The sequence below is a fragment of the Ascidiella aspersa genome, chromosome 4, assembly GCF_963924565.1.
Source record: "Ascidiella aspersa chromosome 4, kaAscAspe10.2, whole genome shotgun sequence".
Lineage (NCBI taxonomy): Eukaryota > Metazoa > Chordata > Ascidiacea > Phlebobranchia > Ascidiidae > Ascidiella > Ascidiella aspersa.
Genome location: NC_139450.1, coordinates 2,950,483 through 2,971,061, shown reverse-complemented (window position 1 = coordinate 2,971,061; position 20,579 = coordinate 2,950,483). Strand labels below are relative to the sequence as shown.

At 32.5% G+C, this 20,579-nt stretch overlaps 1 protein-coding gene across 1 annotated transcript; it reads left to right on the top strand.

Moving 5' to 3' along the window:
- Positions 1 to 3,591: 3,591 nt before the first annotated feature.
- On the top strand, positions 3,592 to 20,371 carry LOC146146661 (importin subunit alpha-4-like). The gene is made up of 14 exons (XM_083387820.1): positions 3,592 to 3,728; positions 4,229 to 4,360; positions 5,479 to 5,614; positions 6,838 to 6,966; positions 7,667 to 7,753; positions 10,198 to 10,294; positions 11,236 to 11,353; positions 12,453 to 12,584; positions 14,418 to 14,546; positions 14,971 to 15,075; positions 15,767 to 15,907; positions 16,347 to 16,437; positions 16,998 to 17,089; positions 18,252 to 20,371. The coding sequence occupies exons 1-14, from the start codon at positions 3,645 to 3,647 to the stop codon at positions 18,342 to 18,344; spliced, it is 1,566 nt and encodes a 521-aa protein (XP_083243946.1). The 5' UTR covers positions 3,592 to 3,644; the 3' UTR covers positions 18,345 to 20,371.
- The last annotated feature ends 208 nt before the right edge of the window (positions 20,372 to 20,579 follow it).

The following is a 20,579-nucleotide window of genomic DNA, read 5'->3' as shown; positions in this document are numbered from 1 at the left end:
CAATTTTATTGACGCATTAAATACACTTCTAAATATTTAATCAACATTAAATTAAAAAAATTGAAAATATCATTACTTTTTTTAATACACTTCTATATGGGCACCATTAGTTGCACGAAGCACATCTAAACGGTTAATTTGGAAATTTTGTCTGAAACAATAAATTTTAGTGTCAATAAAAACTTTATGAAATACAGATTAACATAAAACAAACCTCAAATGATTGACATAAAACAAACTTCATTGCGATATCTCATCATTTTATTTTTTAATAATTTTTTTACATCGTAAAGAAACTTTATGGACACCCTGTATATGTCGTACACTGAGGCTGGATCCCCACCGGACCTCAGACACGACGCGACGAAACATGTCTGTCTGTTGACTGGTCGCGTCGTGCCTGAAAGCGACTCTGTCCAATCCCCACCGACAAAGCGCGCGAAACTTCAACTGGTCAAAGCTAGGCGATATAATCCAGTTGTGATCATAGCGGAGGCAAATAACATGCAAATTTTGGAGGAAATATGTATTTCGAAACGTAACCAGCAGTTTATACAACAACACAAGTAGAGGGTATACTCTATTTGTGAAAAAAAGGTATAGAGAGTTTTCTTTCCATGTACTTTCTCGCACTTTATTAAAACATGAAGATAAGTTTCAAAAGTACACAAGGGTGTCTTCAAAATTGTTTTTTTAACTAGTCAAGCTGGTAAAATCATATATGGAAAAGAAAGATAAGAATTAAAAGGCTTTTCGACATTTCCAGAAATATATTTTTATTAGAATTAAAAAAAATAACCTGCTTAACCTTTTAAAATAACATTCCTAATATAAAACCTACAAAAACCCGTAAAAAACTAACGGTTTCTATCGAAAAGCCTCTTCAGACACGGTAAAAAAGTAGTGCACGCGCTATCTCGCTAAAAACGCGTTTAGTCGTGCCTGTCTGCTGTGCGTAAGATTTGCGTCAAGTCTGGTCAGTGGAGACGCGACAACAAAAGAAATAGCGTTCCATCTCATTAGTCGCGATCAGACTGCTTTAAAGCGTTTTTGTCTAACCGGTGGGGATTCAGCCTTAGAAAGGTTGCCCTAATGATTTTAAAGGTGGAATCCCAAATGCACGTGTCCGTGTAAACAAAGAGACTTCATAAAACTTGCGAATAAAGTAGGCTATTTAGTTACTTTGTATTACAAATACCGTAGTCGTTTTCTGCTCGTAAAATATCGATTTTACACTGCGTCAAAATAAAAATACTTGCTGTTTAAGCAAGTCAGGAAATCGCTATTCACTAGGATATTTGTTTTACATTGTTATTTTAGTTATCTACTTTAGTGTAATTTTTAGTGTTTACTGATAGTTTTTCTAAACATACACAAAACAATAAACGACAAAATTTACAAAGAATTCACTATCGTAAATTAAAGATTAAAAAGTATCAAATAATTTAATAAATAAAAAACAGGAACTTAGTTTTGGCGCAATCTTCAAGTTAGGTATAAAATGGCTTCCTAAAATTGCCTTCAGGCTTTTTAAATCTGGTGCTTAGAGTAAGTATGTCAAATAACGTCACTTTTCTTAATTGTTAGAAGAGTGTTAATAGAAACCTTAACCCTCTTGCGTAATAGATTGCTCTTTATGTTATTAAATGTATTCTATTCTCCCTTTTTTATGTTATTGTAACGAATCCTGCACAATGTTTGTTTGGGTAGTATTCATGTAACAACTTAAAGAAAAGTGTGATTATTATAAATTTGGCTAAACATTTCCCGTGATACGTCAACATTTTTACTTATTACAATACTGGTATTTTCTTGCAACTCTTACACAAAATAACTAGCATATCACCATTTTATATGTAAACTACTAAAAGATATTGTTAAATTCGACTAAATCTTCCTTTTAAGCAAATGTTTGCGCCAATCTTTTATGCAACACATTTATAAAAACAAATCACGTGGTAAACCAGAAACTACGAACGGTGACGTTTTAAGTTTTGGCTTAAGCTTTGAGAGGTTCATCGTCACGCATTATTTCCAGAAGAGTCCGCATTTTGTTCGCCTAATTAAACTTTGTTGCGTAGTTTTAACGGGAATGTGACAACCAACTATTAATGACACTTATACTTCGCGTGTTTATTGCGCATTAATTGTAACTCGTGGAAAATATATGTTTTAATTTTTATATGTGTATAGCCTGCGCTGGTCTAGAATCCTATCACATTTTCGTCCGGGAATTTATATTGCTAACAATCGGTTGGTCAAGTATTATTATTATATTTATTCTCCCATATTTATGCCTTTTCTTGCAATTTCAACTTTGACGTTTTGTTATTGTTAAGATAAATGTGGTAGAATTCTAGACCATCGCTGTAATAGCCTAGTTTGGTGTCTTGCAATATTGACGTGTGGCATTTTATAAGCTGTTGAACTGTAACAAGTTTCAATTCTGCCAAATGTACAATTCAATAACTGGAATGTTGTTAATGTATTTAGTTATGAGATAAACACTTTAATTACTCAACTTGAACCACCTTACTGTATTAAACTCATGGATTATGTTAAAACAAGATGTTCCTGAGTGATTCAATGAGAGATACACTCACATATGTGCTTGACAACTGTGATTTAGTGAAGCTGCTTTTTGATAAACGAATACGGCTACATGTTCTTGTTGCCGCTTATTTCAAAGAAAATTACTGTGCGATGTGTTTAGCCCCCAAAAGTCTATTAAACAAACAAAACTTACAATTTTTAGTACGAATTAAATTACTGCCGCATTTTAACTAATTAAATGCATTAAAGCTGCGAAAATTTTAGCCTTGACTCGATAACAGTTGCGCAACTTAAGGATGTGTATAACATCTTCCCCTGTGCAATATAAATGTTCTGGCTGTAACAAAACACGATTTCACCTGAGCTGAACCCAATTGTTTGTTAATGATCTATGACTAACACTCACACTTTATACACACTCAGTATATTATTTGAGTGGGCCAGATTGGAAAGTTTTAAAAATGCCTCTGAGAGAAGTCATTTAAACAGTTTAAAATTGTGTGACTAATTAAGTTACTGTTAAAATTTGCTAGGCCATAGACTAATGACTATTGAATAAAGCATTGTATGTTTGCTTGATAATTTTGTGGCGCTAAATGGATGTTACAGCGAGTTTCTATGAAATGTGCAAATCCGAATAATCCCTCAGCAGCCTGGTCAAATATTTCGGCGCTAGTCTAGAATGCTTCCACATTTTTGGGCGCCGGTATCGAATCCTACCATAGTTGTTAAATCCATGCAAAATGTTTGGTAAGGGTTTGAGTTAGGGTGTGGGTAGGTCAAGTATTATTATATTCATTTTAAAAAAAAAAGTGGATAACCCACCCTAGCCTAAACCTTAACCCACACCCTAACCCTAATAATGTGCCTTTTAGTAGGATTCTACCAGCGCCAATATTCCATACTGGAAGTCGTATAAAGTAAAGTTTATGTTATGTACAATACAACAAAAATATATGGAAAAAATAACAATTTAGGCATTAATTGGATTCTCTTCATCATATGAATTCCTAACTTAAAGATGTTTACAATTTTTATAGACTCTATTTATAGTTAAATTTCTTTATTTAAAAGAAAAAGCACCAAATTAAATGAGTGCGAGTATAGACGGCATGGATTTGAAGCCGGAATCCCATCGTTTTAAAAACTGGAAACATAAAGGACGAGATGCTGAGGTAATAAAATGATTTTGCCAATTTATTACAGCAAAAATAAATTATTTAAGTTTCTATCAATAATGAACAACAGTATGTTGAAATACCGATTTTATAAAATACACTTCTTGTTTTTGAAAAAGAAAGCTAAACGATTTGATTTTTTTGTAAAGAGTGTCAAACTTACAATGTTACTTAAAAGACTAAAAGTAACCCAACTTATGTGATGACGACAAGCAGTTAAACATTGTTAAGTCCCACATTTTTGTGACTGCAAAGTGTTCAGCAGAGCTTCTAATATATTCTATTAACTCTGTTTGCACTCAGAGCTAAGTTTATTTTTTTCAGACTATTTTTTTAAAACTGCACCCCTATGATTTGTAATCGTTGCTCTGAAAAATATAAAATTTTAAAAATGTTGTGCAATTGGTTCACCCTATTGTATATTATTAAACTCTATCACACAAAAAAATGTATTTTTCACATATATATTTTTTAAATTGGTCAACATTATATAATAGACGATGCGAAGACAAAGAAACGAAATGTCGGTAGAGTTGCGCAAACAAAAGAGAGGCGACCATCTTTTAAAAAGAAGAAACGTTCCAGTTGTTGATGACAGCCTCGATGAATCGGACTCGGAAAGCAAAACGGTAAAATGTTTTCCAACATTCCAGTTATATATACTGTATGTTCTTTTTTTTGAGGATAAGAAATAAGGATAAAAATACCCAAGTACATTGCTCTTTAGTTTTTATCAATATAAAAACCGAAGGTGTTTTAAAAGTTAAAACATTTGAAAAATTTGTTTTTTTAACTTTTTATGAGCAATAGCCCGCTTAGTAGGCGATCAACGTTTCCTGGTGCCCTGCTTACTCACAGAAAAAACCTCCTACTGAAAACCACTATTTGCAGTTCACCTGACAAATAATTAAAATGTTGTATACGTATCTAAACCTAAAGACTACTCTGTGGCTCACAAAGGGTTGTAAGCCGTACAACCCTGGTGTATAGAAAACCTGCATTAGTATTGCAATAAATCTAAAAGTTTTATTAACTAACAGGATAGAAAGTGTTACTACTTGACTCTGAATATTTTACCCTGGACAGAATATCTTGTTATTATAAGGAACTATCTAGAAAAACATTAATCAGTGGTTGTCAACCCTTCTAGACCCTAAACCAAGTGGCTCTGTATTGTCATTGCATAATGCCTTCTTTCAAAACAAATCTTTTGTTCAATTTTACTTAAGTTTAGGCTAAAAAAACATATTTTAGATTTATTAGATTTAATTTGTCAATAAACGGAAATAAATTGCAGCAACCTCAACATTATTATACTTGGGTAATTTTCTAGACTTTCGCATTAGACCTAAAAGCTATTTATGTACCATTTGTTATATGTTTAACACGTCTTGAGAACCCCTGAAATCATCACCCAGTGCCATGAAACACTCGTTTCTCCAGATGTGACTATTTCTTGCCAGTTAAAACATATTCTCTGCTTGGATGTCTAGTAAGTCCCTCAGTTAATTAATAAGCATTTTTGTTGCAACAGCCATCCAGGTGAATAATTTCCACATATTTTGCCTCACAAAAGTATGCATTCTTGTTTTTGTTGTCTGGCTATGTGGCCGAAAAACTTAAGTTGTCCAAGTTTTAATGTGCTTAACAGTGATCTATGTTTATTCGTCTAAATTAATACCTCATTATTGGTTTTATGGGAGGTATATATATGATATAATTTAACATAACAATATTTCTTATAAAGCCTTCGCTGAAGTTGGAGGAAATAGTTGCAAATGCCACGAGCAACAACGAATCTGTGCAGCTCAACGCAGTTCAACAAGCACGAAAACTACTTTCAAGTGACCGAAACCCTCCCATTGACGACCTAATTAGATCTGGTAAGTTTCGTTTTTATAACATTTTGTACAAATACCTTTGATTTAAAGTATTTTGTGTACATTTTACAGCAATTTATTAAATGAACAACCCTGCTTTATTACAATACCAGCAATATTCTATATATCACAATGTTTGTTTAGTGATATATAAGACCAGGTGATATATGTACAGAGTTTTATTGTGATGTGATTTTGATTTTCTATTTTATTCTATTTTACCTTTTTTAATTTTTTGTGAAGTTGGAATATTTGGATCAGGGTTTTTATGTAAACAGTATAAAAAAACGGCCAATATTTTACCAGAAAAGTATGATATAGTTTTTCCTGAAAAAATGAACAGTTTTGTTATTTTTTTAGCCAAAAAAACTTTTTGTACATGATCAATAGTAAATATGCAAAATAAGAATTTAACAAATATAAGTAGATAAACTGAAATGTTACTTTGTTTTCAATTACTTCAAATTTTGAGCAATTTCACTTATTATTTCGGCAAAATACTATGTAAAATATCTGTATCGGTATTCTTTGGCAAAATCATAAAAAAATCGGGTATCGGTTCTTAAAAGCAATATCGTCTGATTTGTACAAATTTACACTCACAAAAATGCAGTTCGTTTCACTCTTTTAATTGAGGGTTGAGACAATAAATTCTTGCTGTCTAATCACTGGTGTGCAGTGACGTACATTCACTTCTCTCAAGGGAAATCTACTCTGTTTAAGTGTATGTAGAACCTAGCAGATTAAATGAATAAGAAAAACTGCACATAAGACATAACATTTGTTTTGTTTAGGTTGATGTTGTTTTTAAATATATCATGAATTTTATCAAAATAATTTAAGAAATTTACTGGTCCCAGGGTTTCAAACTCTGAAGATCCGGCAATGCATTGACATTGTCAACTGAACCTAAACTATTTTCATTCAAATGTCTTTACAATTATTTTTAATGTATTTACTATACTACACAAAACTCACATAAGGACCAATTAAATATTTGGTCTGAAGTTTAAGCATGTGGTGTTATGCTATATTATTATTTTCTGTAATCTTGTTGATTCTAGAAAACATGAAGTATATCATTTCATATTGTGCCAAAAATCACCAAAACTTTTGCAATAATGTTTACTAACCTCGATTAAGTGTAAACAGCCTGGATAACTCATTGAGAATAATGTATAACTGATAAAACGTTAGAAAAAATTTTTTTTATCCTTTTTTTAAAGGAATTCTCCCAATCTTGGTTGAATGTCTTCAGCAAGGCGACCGTGCATCTTTACAATTTGAAGCCGCCTGGGCGCTCACTAACATCGCATCTGGTACCTCACAGCAAACCCAAGCAGTTGTTGATGCGGGTATGCTCAATGGATTTTAATAGTTTCTGTTTTTTTTTTTCTTTTAAAACTCTTTAGGGCATTCAAATTAAGATTTTAAGCATAACTGATGATACAATTTGCGTAACTATAGTATTCTGCTTTTGTTGAATAAAGTTGTTTTGTATATTTTTTATAAGCTTTGTGGTTTTGTTTGGATTTTTTAGGCTAAGTTCTGTTTGTTTTTTTCAATTTTCACTGTTAACACTTTTTTGTTCATTTGAAAAGTTGTCGAGTTAAATATGATATTTGCACATTTTTTGTTACAAATACCAAAGTGCACATATTTGTAGCTGCAATTGTAAAAGCCATTACCAGAAATTAGCATAAATGTCTAGTAGCCAAAGTAGTTGAAAAAAGTTTTCCTTTTTTATCTTTATAGCTAGTAAAAATCTTTAAAAAGAAACATCATTTTAAAGTTTTGTATTTTAATAGGTGACAAATTATTTAACATTTCAATGATAGGAAAACCGTTTCTCTTTAAGTGAACGTTTCACCTTTCTAAATTTTATGACCTTTCTACACAGGTATTCCCCTGAGTTTCATTTGCCATACTGTTTCACCATTATAACGGCTCGTGATATTCCCAATATATACAGTTTTTTAATTTTTCTTGTATAATAGCTCACTTTTATTATTACATTTTGCATTAATTGTTGGACACAGCTCCTTCTTTTTACAGGTGCCGTTCCCTTGTTTTTAAAGCTTCTCAACTCTGATCACCAAAATGTTTGCGAACAAGCAGTGTGGGCTCTGGGAAATATTATCGGTGGGTTTAACCATTGTGCTTTTTACATATACTTCTTTTTTACATATTGCTTGTTGTTATGTAGGTGCTAATTTGTCTGGTTTTAAAATATGAAAAGTGACATATTTGGGTCCACCTCTGGTATCAGCTGTTCTTTTTAAAATCCTAACAGTCAGCTGTAATACATGGGAAAATATTTATGATAAAAAAGGCAATTATGTTTAAAATTTCAGAAACTAAAGCTAGATATATAACTGTTCACAGGTTATATAAGTGTTTCAAACTTTATTGACATGAAACATATTGACAAATGTGTTTTACATGAAAAAAATGCTGTGTATTCAAATTGCCCATCTGTCCATTCTAGAAGCTAGTGTTTTTAGTTATATTAAATTACTAGACGAAATACCCGACGTTGCCCAGGTTAAATAAAATATTTACCGGTTATTTCGTAAGATCTTCGTAAATGACATAAATAATGCAAACATATTTTTTAAATGTCATGACAAATTTGCTTATGCCTAAACGTTTGAACTGAGTGTCACTAAATAGAAATTTCAAATCATGTGATGTGAAGTCGGTTAACTATACCGCACAACACTTGGCTTAGCATGCAATACATCTTTTAAGTAACGAAAACCTGTGATGTTTGTCAATTGAGAATAACTCCCAAACGTAAAACTTTAGGTTGCAGCAGCAATTGCTTAGACTTGCTTAATAGCGTCATGTTTAAGCAAATACGTAATCCCGGAGCTAAACTCATTGAAAAAACAAATGCTTACTGTTAACTACTGCAATAAACGCAATATTTCGATTTGTAAGAAGTCATTAGGCTTTGGCCTCAATCACTATCGCTAACAAACGGCTTAAAAATAAAAATTGAATTCTTCGTAAATTTGCGAACTCTACCTAAATGTTACGCGGTAACAGGCATCAATAAGTTCCTAAACATAATAGTCTTAGTTGGAAACCTTAAAATTTTACTTTGTGAAGGAAATGTACTTAATTTTATTTTTTTATTTCCCGGCAGGTAAATTAAACTTTGACTATCTTTTACTTACTGCGACAACAAACGCGATATTTTGCGAACTCTGCCTAAATTTGGCATTGTTAAACTTAAGTCTTTACTTGGAACGTTGCACACGTTTGTTAGCATAGTGTATAACAGTGGTTCTTAACCGGGCGTCCACAAAAACTTATAAATATACCTATATTAAATTAACTAACGCTGGGGCTTGGGATACATGCTTAAACACAATCTTGGTAACATTGCACCATGTTGTAAATCGCATTGAGTGTGACGTAACATTTCCATTGTGATGTAACACAAGTATATTGTAAAATGACTGGGAGAACATGTTGCCACACACACACACACATCTCACAAACTTTCTCTTTTATTATGTAGATTTCATTGCACCCAGTAAACAAAATCCTTGTTTTGGGTATTTCACCAATACCTTTATACATTTTAAATCTGGCAACATTGTTTTAACAGCCTTGGGTAAAAATCTACTCGAAAAATAACAAATTTAGCCAATATGGTCATTTGCCACTTATGTGATATTAATGTAGGGTTGCAACACAGTCTTCAAATGTCTTTGAATTGAGTTATGCTTTAAAAAGTCTTTTAATAATGCTATGCTTTACCAAAAGTCTTTGAATTTATTTTATGTACAGCTTAAGAAATGTGTTTTGTTAGTGCTTTAAAAAAAAAATAAATTTTTTTTTGTGCTGTTCATGGCATTTATACTTTTTTTATGTTCAAAGCATATTAAAAAATAAACATTGACCGATCCCATTTTAGGTCCGAAAAAAGCTACAATTTTTTTTATATGAGAAGTCTTTAAATATCTTTTAATTTAAAAAAAAACTGTGCCACCCTGTAATGGACGTTGTACCTCTGTTGTTGATATAGCAGCTTGGTAAACAGCTACCCAACTATTGCCCAATTTTACCCCATCATTCACTGCAACAAATTTGTCAAGCAATAAATAATAGACTCCTACTATTGTCAGATTAATGCACTTTTTATGCCAATGCCAGATATTTTTACCACTTTTAAAAAAGCTATCAAAAAGTACTAATGTTTTTTGTTTGTTTAGACTGCTTTTTTCCAAGGTAATAAATAACCCCATAGTTACTATTTTTAACTGAATACTTTTCCCATAATTTTCATACACAATATTAATTTATTGTCTAGCTGCCAAATATAATGTTAGTTTTTGTGGAAGTAAATTATGAAGTCATTAATTTCTGCAATATTTAATTAATTTCTGCAAAATTTAACCAGAAATTGTTTAAAAGCAGCATTTCTTGTTGAATATATTAAATGCTTTGTTGTTTATTAAAATAAATTAAATTTACAGTTTTTAACTGCTAACATAATTTGGGTATACACCTTAAAACACATTTAAAGGATATTTTACTTCATTATGTAACAAATGTTTATTACAACTATACAGGAGACGGACCAGCGCTACGTGATTATGTGATAGGTCTTGGAGTTGTTCAACCACTTCTTATGTTCATTAACCCAGAAATTCCAATCAGTTTTTTAAGGTGAGTGTTCTTAAACCCAAGGAAGGGATATATATGAGATATTCTAATGGCAAACTAATAGTATTATTTCGGGTTTGATGTAGCTTTAAAATATTGACTAACCACTACATTTAAATGTTAAAGTGAGGTTACAAGTTTTTTGACATGTACTATAGCATCCGCTGGATAAAACTACAGACTGTACAGCAGGGGTGTCCAACAAGCGGCACACATGCCAAATGTGGCACGCGGTCTAATAAAAAATGGCACGAAACCCTGGCAAAAATACTTAATTTGTATTCAGCCAATTGCCATTTTCATTCATCATATGAATTGCTACAATTACGACAACTAACAATTACTTGTGATTTTATAACATTATACTGTAGTGGAGGCTAGTATTCACATAAGTAGCCTATATAAGCTTTTGGTCAAATATGAATGGTTTACTTTAGTAAATCAATTGATTAAATAAAGAATTGTTTTTCATGGGCAAATAAACGTTTTTATTACTTGTAAAAAAGCGCTTGTAATATTCGAAATTAGTTACTAAACCTTGGCACGGGAAGAAGTTATAGATAAATATTGGCATGCCGGCATGTTTGAGTTGTACAGCCCTGCTGTACAGGAATCAAACTTTGAATTAACATAACATACAAGTTTATTGATCACAATGTGAATAAAAATATCTATAAATAGTTCCAAAACTAGCAGCAGAAGATATTTTTTTTTTTATTATTTTTTCTGGCACTGGTATAACTTAAATTTTTTAAATAATTACATAAATCAAGTTATTATTAACTATACTAAAAAGCAAAACAAGAAAAGATAATCAATTTTGTTTAAATGAAAGACTCACATATCTGTGTACTGTGATAGCTTCTGGTGTACCATCTGAAAAATATCTTATTTATGTTTTACTATGAGTAGACAAACAGTTTTTCATATTCCACTTTACCCAGAAATGTGACGTGGGTCATCGTCAACCTGTGTCGGAACAAAGACCCCCCACCCCCCGTTGAAACCATCCAATCACTTTTACCTGCTCTCTGTGAACTTATTCACCATCCGGATACTAATGTAATTGTTTGATTTTTATTTTCTAAACCTTAATTGCTTGTGTACCAACTATTGTTTGAAATTATACAGTACAACCATTAAAGGTTTACCAAGCAAAGCAAAAAATAATTTCCCTTTGAAAATGTTTTTTTCTTATTTTTCACATATATCTGTATGGTGCAAAACCAATGGCCAGTTGTTCAATTTTATGTATAAACAAATTGATTTAAATCATTGTAATCATTTCTTCACTGATTTTAACTTAGATTGGGATGCCCTTTGATACACATTTATACAAATATGGCTAAAATATGATTGGGTTTTATTATTATATAACCTTAGCAATAGTCTGTACAAAAATTTGTTCAATGTTCTCCAAGTCTTTAATTGTTGTTTGTGTACCTAATAACACTTTGTCGATTCTCTCAATATTTACACAAGATGCATTGTCCTAGTTAATTCTGTTAAAGGGTGTCAAAATTGTTACACACAGCTGCATGTTTGACTCGCTTTAGAAGCAGTCGTTGTTATTCTGAGGTATGCAAAAATGTTGTTTTACGCCTTACAAAAAATCTTTTTATTCCTTTAACCCAAGGGTTGTTCAATTTTTTTAAATATGACATCTAAAAACTTTTTTTTGCTATGTGTGGACCAGGGTCAGCTGGAATTTTTAGAGGTGGTGTCATAAAACAGCTACACCTAATAAATCTTCTGTTTTGGGTCCCAAGAAATGTGAAACTGAAAAAAATTTGAATGCATTCAACAAAAATACGTTAAATGTTTTTTTTAAATTAAGCTTGAGTCTTTTCTTTTTAAAAAATTATTCTATTTTTTAAATTATACAACAAGATATTGATCAGGCCTTCATCACATTAAAACTAGTGCATGTACCCTTCTACAGACCCCAGTTTGATAACCCCTGTTTAACCCATTAATTATTAGATAACATTAAAAAAGGTGGTTGACAGAGTGAATTTCATGTTTATCTGAACAAAGTTTAACTTAGTTACATTAAAAAAAAACTGTGAGTTTTACAATTAAACAATATTTTTTTTTAATTTTTCTTTACTTAGTAGCAACTAGCAGCAAAAGGGTTTTATTAAAATACTGTTTTCTTCAGATTCTGGTAGATACAGTCTGGGCCCTGTCCTATCTCACCGACGGAGGCAATGACCTTATTCAGATGGTGATCGACTCTGGGGTCGTGCCCTTTCTCGTACCACTTCTCACCAACAGTGAGGTCAAAGTTCAGGTAATTGCACATATAAAACATTGCTGCCCCATAACCCATATGCGGCCAACCCCTAAGTTGTATTTTATATTTAACCAGTGCAATTGAAGGCTTCAAGGTACACTGCCGTCAAATAAAAACAAAATTTAAAGAATATCAATTATAAAGGGTTCTTCTGACAAATATGTATTCAGCGCCGACGTTTCGATTACCTATGCGGGTAATCTTCTTCAGGGCAATGATATAAACTATATGTTTTACGTTTTTCTACTTCAAAGAAAGTGCAATTATATAGCCTATGTATTACAAATTACAATCCATTTTGGAAAATACTTGTATAGCCAACCACATCCTTGGGGTTTTTCGATTAATATTCAGCCGAAAGAAATGTCACCCACTTACTTTCTTCTCAGTAAATACAGATTTATTCTACATTTTGCACACAAAAGTAAAAAAAAAAAAAAAAAAATTGTATGCACTGGTGACAAATTGCATATATATACAAAATACTTTGATAAAAACCTTAATAAACACTGTATAAACTGATACCTATTTTATTGTGCTTCCTTCTTTTACTTAATCACATAGATTCAAGGGGTAAGAAACGCTTAACAAAAACCCCATTGGAGTATGTGGTCTTCAAAAATGCTTTGATGTACATTTTCCTTTTGACCAGTAAATTAAATTGGTCAATTTTTCGGTTGAACAGGCTGCTAAAGTCAGAGTTGCCTTTTGATTTTTCACACAAACTAAAACTAAAGCTTGCAGAATAACGCAAAACAACTGTTACCCAAACTATGATTTTAAAATTCTTCAAAACTATATAACATAACACTAATTATAACAAATTCATGTAATTAAATTTGTCATGAATTTAGGACTCTTAAAATATTAAAATCTAATAGGGACTTCTTGTATACAAATGTAATTAATTAAGCATTTTACAAATATATAAATAATGTAGACCTGGTCAAAGCCAACTTGTAAGCTAATGTGAGGAGAATGTGTAATCAGTGTTCATCTGAACCTGTATTACCTTCATTCGTGCACAGAAGTTTGCCTTTAGATAGATTTCAAAGCAACATGGCGTTTAGTTTGAACTCTTTCAAAAAATAATTACCTGTAGATAAAAAATATAAAACAAAGACTTTTCCTTTGAACTCAGTTTAAATGTTAGGTAGTAACATGTATAAAAGCTTAGCATCATTTCTAAAACTTCATAGAATAATACATAGTCTTTATTTAAATGAAAAACTAAGAATGCCTGTTCATAAAGGCAAAATATAGTTCTGTAAATTAAAAAAAATGGTTTTATGCCCTGTATACTTGTTTGTAGTATGAATAGTTTAAATGTCAACATCTGCATGTGGTTATTCTGGGTGGTATGACCCCTGGTCCAATTTTGGCCACAAAATATTTTTTTTTGCAATAACCATTTTTTTAACAAGGGTGGAAATGTTAATTTCGCCATTATGTTATCATCCTTATCGTGGAAAAGTATCCACCGAAATTTGTCAGAATTTACCCCATTGTAACTCATGCAAAAACATGCAAAATTGTTTTTCAGGAAATATTTTTTTAATTACTGTACCAACGTTTTGATAACATGTACAGGAAATTTTCATCAAGGCAATGGTATTGCAACTATAGGCAAAAATATAAAAATATTTCCTGGAAGAACAATTTTGCAAATGGCTCAATAGCTGGCAGCAGTAGCAGTATTATTTTCATCAAAAAAAAATATTCTTCAAACTTTTCCAAAATAGAAACGTATTTAAAATGAATAATATTTATGGCTGTTGTGTGATTTAAATGTAAGGAGATTAAACATTTTTGTGATATTTTATCCTGCAGACTGCAGCAGTACGAGCTGTCGGCAATATCGTAACCGGCACCGATGAGCAAACCCAAGAAGTTTTGAACTGCGATGTTCTGCAGCATTTTCCAGCTTTGCTGTCGCACCACAAGGAAAAAATCAACAAGGTTTGTGGCACTGCGCAAAGATTATATTATTGCACTGTTTTTTTTTTTTTTGAAACAACCCGTAAGTGTAATGTCTATTAATTTAGGATTTTTCAAAAAAATATTTTTTTGTTTTGTTTTTGCTATATATATCTTTTACCTCAATGTATTGTAATTGCACAGATAATAGTAAAATTGACTCTTAGGGTAACTACTATAAAAAACAGAAAAAAACATAAAATATGCTTTTATAAGGCGACTAAGGAACCACAAAAATCCACTAAATTGTTGCACAAATATGCTAACATTTTTTGTTTAATTCTCATAGTAGATTCAAAATTTGATTTCTCTATGCTTTTATTGACATGGTGTTGGCGCAAAACCGGATAAAATGCATGTTTTATAGCTTTTAAAGTGGCAATGTAACCTGGTAATGTTCTTTCAGGAAGCAGTTTGGTTTTTGTCGAACATAACCGCTGGAAACCAATCCCAAGTTCAAGCTGTGATTGATGCTGGACTTATTCCACAAATTATTATGCATCTTGGCAAGGTAAGATAGTTTGCAAAGTATTGAGTTGGTAATTTATTTTTGAGTTGTGGTAAAGATTGTCACAAACGAAAGTTATTGTTTTTCAAGTAAACATTTTTTAATTATGTTTAAAACGACTTTGTGATTTTATATGTTTATTAGACAATGCAGGACCAATTTTTAACCAAAGTCGATGTGTTTATGCTCTTAGATCTGATCATGCCTAATGTCTATTATGAAAATAGTGTGTTATTATGTATTGCTGCAAAGCATGTCAAAATTGCTAAACTTTGCTCACCAAATACCACAATTTCAATATTAGCAAAGATACAATATACGAACTTAAAATTATTTTATGCTGTTTACAAAGTTTTAGATCAGGGGTCCTTGAAGTAATGCCTGTGGGTCAAATCCGGTCCACATATTTACTTTTGAAATCTTGTGAAATTCAATATACAACTAAGTTTTGGTTAAATTTTAAACCATACGACAATTTTTTAAGTCTCACTACAGTTTTTCTTGCATAGTTATCTAACTTTCCTTTGTAAAACAATAATTAGGTTAATAAAGTTCGACAAAAATATATGCGGCCCGCAATCAACAATCCTAATATTTATCCGGGTTTGGCGACCCCTGTTATAGAGCAACAAAAACCCTTAAAGATTTGACCAAATAACATAGAACCACTTCTCAACTTCACTGTTATGTGCAGAGCGATTTCCAAACTCAGAAGGAGGCTGCTTGGGCTATCAGTAACCTCACAATATCTGGCAACAAGGAACAGGTGGCATATGTTGTGGAACAAGGAGTTATTCCACCTTTCTGTCAGCTCCTAACTGCTAAAGACAACCAGGTAACTGAACTCAAATAAATATACATTGTATAACATAGTGATGCAGTGATATGCTGAAAGTTAGTAACTATTTAGATTCAACTTTTTTATAAATGTCATACTGTAATTAAGGCTGATTTAATTTTTTCTAAATGCCTGATTACTATAATTTTTTTTAAATGCCTTGGGTTACTTAAAAAAATGAAAGTGCATCAGGATTTGTCAGATGAAATGCTAACCTAAATATCTTTTGTATGGTTTTCCTTGTTTGACCAAATTTTATAGCATGCCTGCGATCATCAATATTTACAGTTATCAGGCCTAGACATAGCTAAGATCATCTTAACAATCTATAAAACACAAAAGATAAGAAAAAGAATTCTTTAAAATCCTTTTTATGCGAATCATTTCTGTCCGGATATTACAGCCTTACCCCTTAACCTTTATTATGGTGTTTTAGGTTGTACAAGTTGTGCTGGACGGAATCAGCAACATTCTTAAACTTGCCGGTGACAACGAATCAGTTGCAACAACCATAGAAGAATGCGAGGGTAAGCTGAACGACGCAACATTCGTTTGCTCATATTTATTTGTAATACTTGCAAGATAACCGAAGTTGTGATTTCACTAAATGACGATTTCATGAAGCCTAATATATATATATATATATATATATCTTTATAAATATTTTTTGGAGTTCTTTATCGAACCAAGTTGAAAAAATTCCCCCAAAATCGATCAATTAGAATTAATACAAATTTTATATCCGACCTCAAATTTTATATCGGAAATTATAAACTTCGGCATAATTGACATACTTTTAAAAGGACCCCAGCCATAAGACCAAAATTAGAACAATACCAACTTCAAATTACAACACAATTTGGAATAAGAATAAAATAGGACTATCGTAACAACGTATAAATCGGAATAAGTTCCTGTCAGAATAAAACCTATAACAAGTTCCATCCCTAACTTTGTTTGAAAAATGTTACCATTTAATTTTTTGTTGGTAGATTGATTAGGATGTTTGGTAGATTAATTAGGATTCGAAAAATTTGTTTAAATTTGAGGTTCCAGTTATTGATGTTAGTTCAATTTCTTTTTACAGGCTTGGATAAGATTGAACTTTTGCAAAATCACGAAAACGAGGAAATCTACAAACTGGCTTACGAAATCATCGATCAATTCTTCTCGGGCGACGTAAGTTTGTGAACTTCTAAAATCTAGTTAAATTTAATGGTGAAAATAACGGCCCAAATAGACGTTAAAAGCGACATGCTTTACTGTTCAAACGTTTCGGCAAATGCTTATGCCATCATCAGTGATATAAAGGCCACATATATCTATTGTATTTGGGCCGTTATTTTCACCATTAAACTTATGAACAGATCCGTATATCCAAACTAGTTAAATTTATTATCAAAATGAATAAATTACGTTAAGGACAGTGCAATTAAAACGTTTAAATATATCAGTCAATAACCTGAGTTTTAATTCTTTTGGTGGACTAAAAAAAACACTTGAATGAGCACGTTATGGATCTATGACGTCAATAATAACGATTCTAGTTTTAGAACTGAAGAACAATACAATTGAAATATCAATCAGTATTAGTCAAAAATGTGTCATTGAATTCGTTTTTATTAGTGGATACCGGGAAAATTTACTTAAAGGTTTTGTCTCTATGACGTTAATAATGTCCAGTGTTCTACTAACAATGCAGTTGAAACATTTTATAATGTCAGTGAAAAACCTGTGCTTTAATTAATTTTTATTAATGGATAACTGAAAAAGAAAATCGCTTAAAAGTTTAAGCACGTTATGCATCTATGACGTTAATAATGTCCATTGTTTTACTAGAACTTACTAACAATGCGGTTAAAACAATTTAAAATGTCAGTGAAAAACCTGTGCTTTAATGCATTTTTATTAATGGATAACTGAAAAAGAAAATGGCTTAAAAGTTGAAGCACAGTAACGGTAATAATGACCATTGTTGTTTTAGAACTTTATGTTAGTCCAAATGTGTCCTTTTAATTTTTATTATTGAATAAATGAAAAAGAAAATCACTTGAAAGTTTGAGCACGTTATGCATCTATTACGTTAATCAATTTCGATTGTTCTACTAAAATTTACTAAAAATGCGGTTGAAACATTTTATATTGTTAGTGAAAAACCTGTGCTTTAACTCATTTTTATTAATGGATAACTGAAAAAGAAAATCACTTGAAAGTTTAGGCACAGTATACAATACATCTATGACGTGAATAATGGTCATTGTTGTAGTAGAATTTACGAACAATGCCCATTTATTTTGCACTGGATTTTAAGCAAAAAACTACCTAAATATTGTGTTTACAGCCCGACGGTGAACTGGGACCCGAAGAGGGAACCCTGGGCTACCAATTCGACCCCGCAATGGAGCTCCCCACCGACGGAACCTTCAAGTTCTAGCCGCGCCCCCTCCCCACCGGACATACGTGCTGTAAGAGCACAAGCGACCGACAAACGGCGTGAATGTGTGTGTGAGAATGCTGAACATCTAGCAGCGTTGTTCTTACCCAGCCAGTGTGTGTGTCTTCTGCCTGCTGTTGTTTTTATCTGACGATAATAATAATAATGATGATGATGGTGGTGAGAATGCGGATGTGTGTGCCCCCTCTCTGCGACCCCCCAAGCCCCCCTGAAACACCCCCAACTTTGCCGCTACTGCTGCTGTGTAGGCAAGTGTGTGTGCAAGCCCCTCCCCTTGCTTAGCCCCTGAACCTGCCAAAACCATTTTTTACGCTGCTGACTAATTTTTTTTTATAAAATACAGTGTTTTTACAAGGTTTGACCGTAAAAATAGCAAAAAAAAATAGTATAACTGCAAAAACAACCAGAGAACCGGCATTTCAAAGTCAAATCAGCTAAGGTTATCTTTTATTAAATATTTCGTATTCTCTAATGTTTTTAATGCTTATTTTACGCTGCCAAACTTATATTGATAAAATACTGTGTGTTTACTAAGGTGTCCGTGAAACTAAACAATAAAAATGCCCTACACAGGTTAAAAACCTAGTTTAATTAGAAAGATAAAAACAATCCCTTTTTTTTTAAATATTCAATCATCCCAATAAAGACCTATTGCTTAAGACCCCATAGCCCCCCCAAAAAACCTTTCCCTGATACTTTAAGGGGCAACCACCTGTGTGCGTGTGTATGGCTGCGAGTGCGAATGAAAAAGCGGCAAAAACAACCGAAAAAAACGCCATAAAAGTCCGTCGCAAGTGACCGGACCCACCCCAGATTTTATCCCTTTAAAACACCCCCCTTTTTTTTCAATTGTCGAAAAACTAAATTTGGTCGATCTTTGGCGTTAAATATACAGGGATGTGCGATAATTGGCTAGATTATTGACAAAATTATCGCGATACCAAAGGTTAACCACGATACAGTTATCGGATATAGCTGCAGAGACGATATTATTATCGGACATCCTCTGTGCTAGTCCAAGCCCGTTCGGGTGTTGATGTTTGTAAATTCTCTGACTTTCCACCGTGTAATTATTTATACGTTTTTGCGAAACAGCGGAGCGAAAATAGTTTTTTTTCGCGGCCTCTCTTTCTTCCGTTCTATTACGGCCCTTTGTAGAACTAAAGTGTACATTTCCCATGTTGTCGTGCACCTTTTCAAGTTAACATTTCAATTTTCTTACCTTCTAGTTGTCGAGCGTATTAGAGAATGTCCCAAAATTGTCGTCCCGAGATATTCTAACAAAACAAAATGTTGGTGAGGTTAGTTGTTTTTCAATATAAACCCCCTACGAAACATTTTCATTTTATTTGAATACAACACCTACTCAAATGTTGAGTGAAGTATCGTGCGAATGCCGCAAAAATACTGTAAAACTTTAAACCGATTGCAAATTTGTCGTCGTGTGGACAATATTTCACTGGTACCTATATTCTTGGCACGTTTTTCTTATCTAGAAACCCTTTTGTACATATCCATTCATCAGGGATGTGCCCAGTTCACTTAAGGCGACTAAAAAAACTGTGGCGATATTGCCTTTGTAATTGGATTATAAATGGCAATTTTTTGGCTAAAAATCTAATTTTTCCTGTGGTTCTGCTTATATTTGGCTATAGTCAACAAATCGCTTTTTACAAATGCCGGCAATTTTAAAATATTTTGTGCTTAATATTGCCCAAAATTGTTGCGTAAATTAATTTGACCTCGTTTTAAATGCTTAACTGGCATTTTTATGGCAGGTTTTGCATGACTGGGCACATCTCTGTTTCAAAATCCTAATCCCAAGCAGTCACTATAGTTAAGTCCTTATTTCGCTTTCTGTTCATTTACCCCTCTCCACAGAACAGCATCACACGATGTTGTAAGCCACAACCTCTTGGTCTCTACACTGATCGTCGTTATACGAGTGGCATGCATTCTTTATCGTATGTGAACTCATCGCTAGATCACCCTTCCTTAATAAACTACGTACGGCTTGCTTTGGTGTGCTTTCTTATTTTGACGTGCTTTCTTTGAACGGTCAAAGTCAAATGAATCGAAAGTAAGGGCTGGAATTTTGTTAACCAAATGAAGTGATGTAGGCTAGGACAGGGTTTCCCAAACTTTTTTCAACCATCGACCACTATTTGTGAATCTGTAATTTCGCGGACCGCAATACAAAGCAAAAAATAACTC

Excerpts from the sequence above, each read along its gene's own strand:
- LOC146146661 (XM_083387820.1), top strand. The coding sequence starts at position 3,645 with ATGAGTGCGAGTATAGACGGCATGGATTTGAAGCCGGAATCCCATCGT. Across the intron at positions 7,754-10,197 it reads GGCTCTGGGAAATATTATCG|GAGACGGACCAGCGCTACGT; the intron begins GTGGGTTTAACC and ends ACAACTATACAG. Across the intron at positions 16,438-16,997 it reads AACCATAGAAGAATGCGAGG|GCTTGGATAAGATTGAACTT; the intron begins GTAAGCTGAACG and ends TTCTTTTTACAG.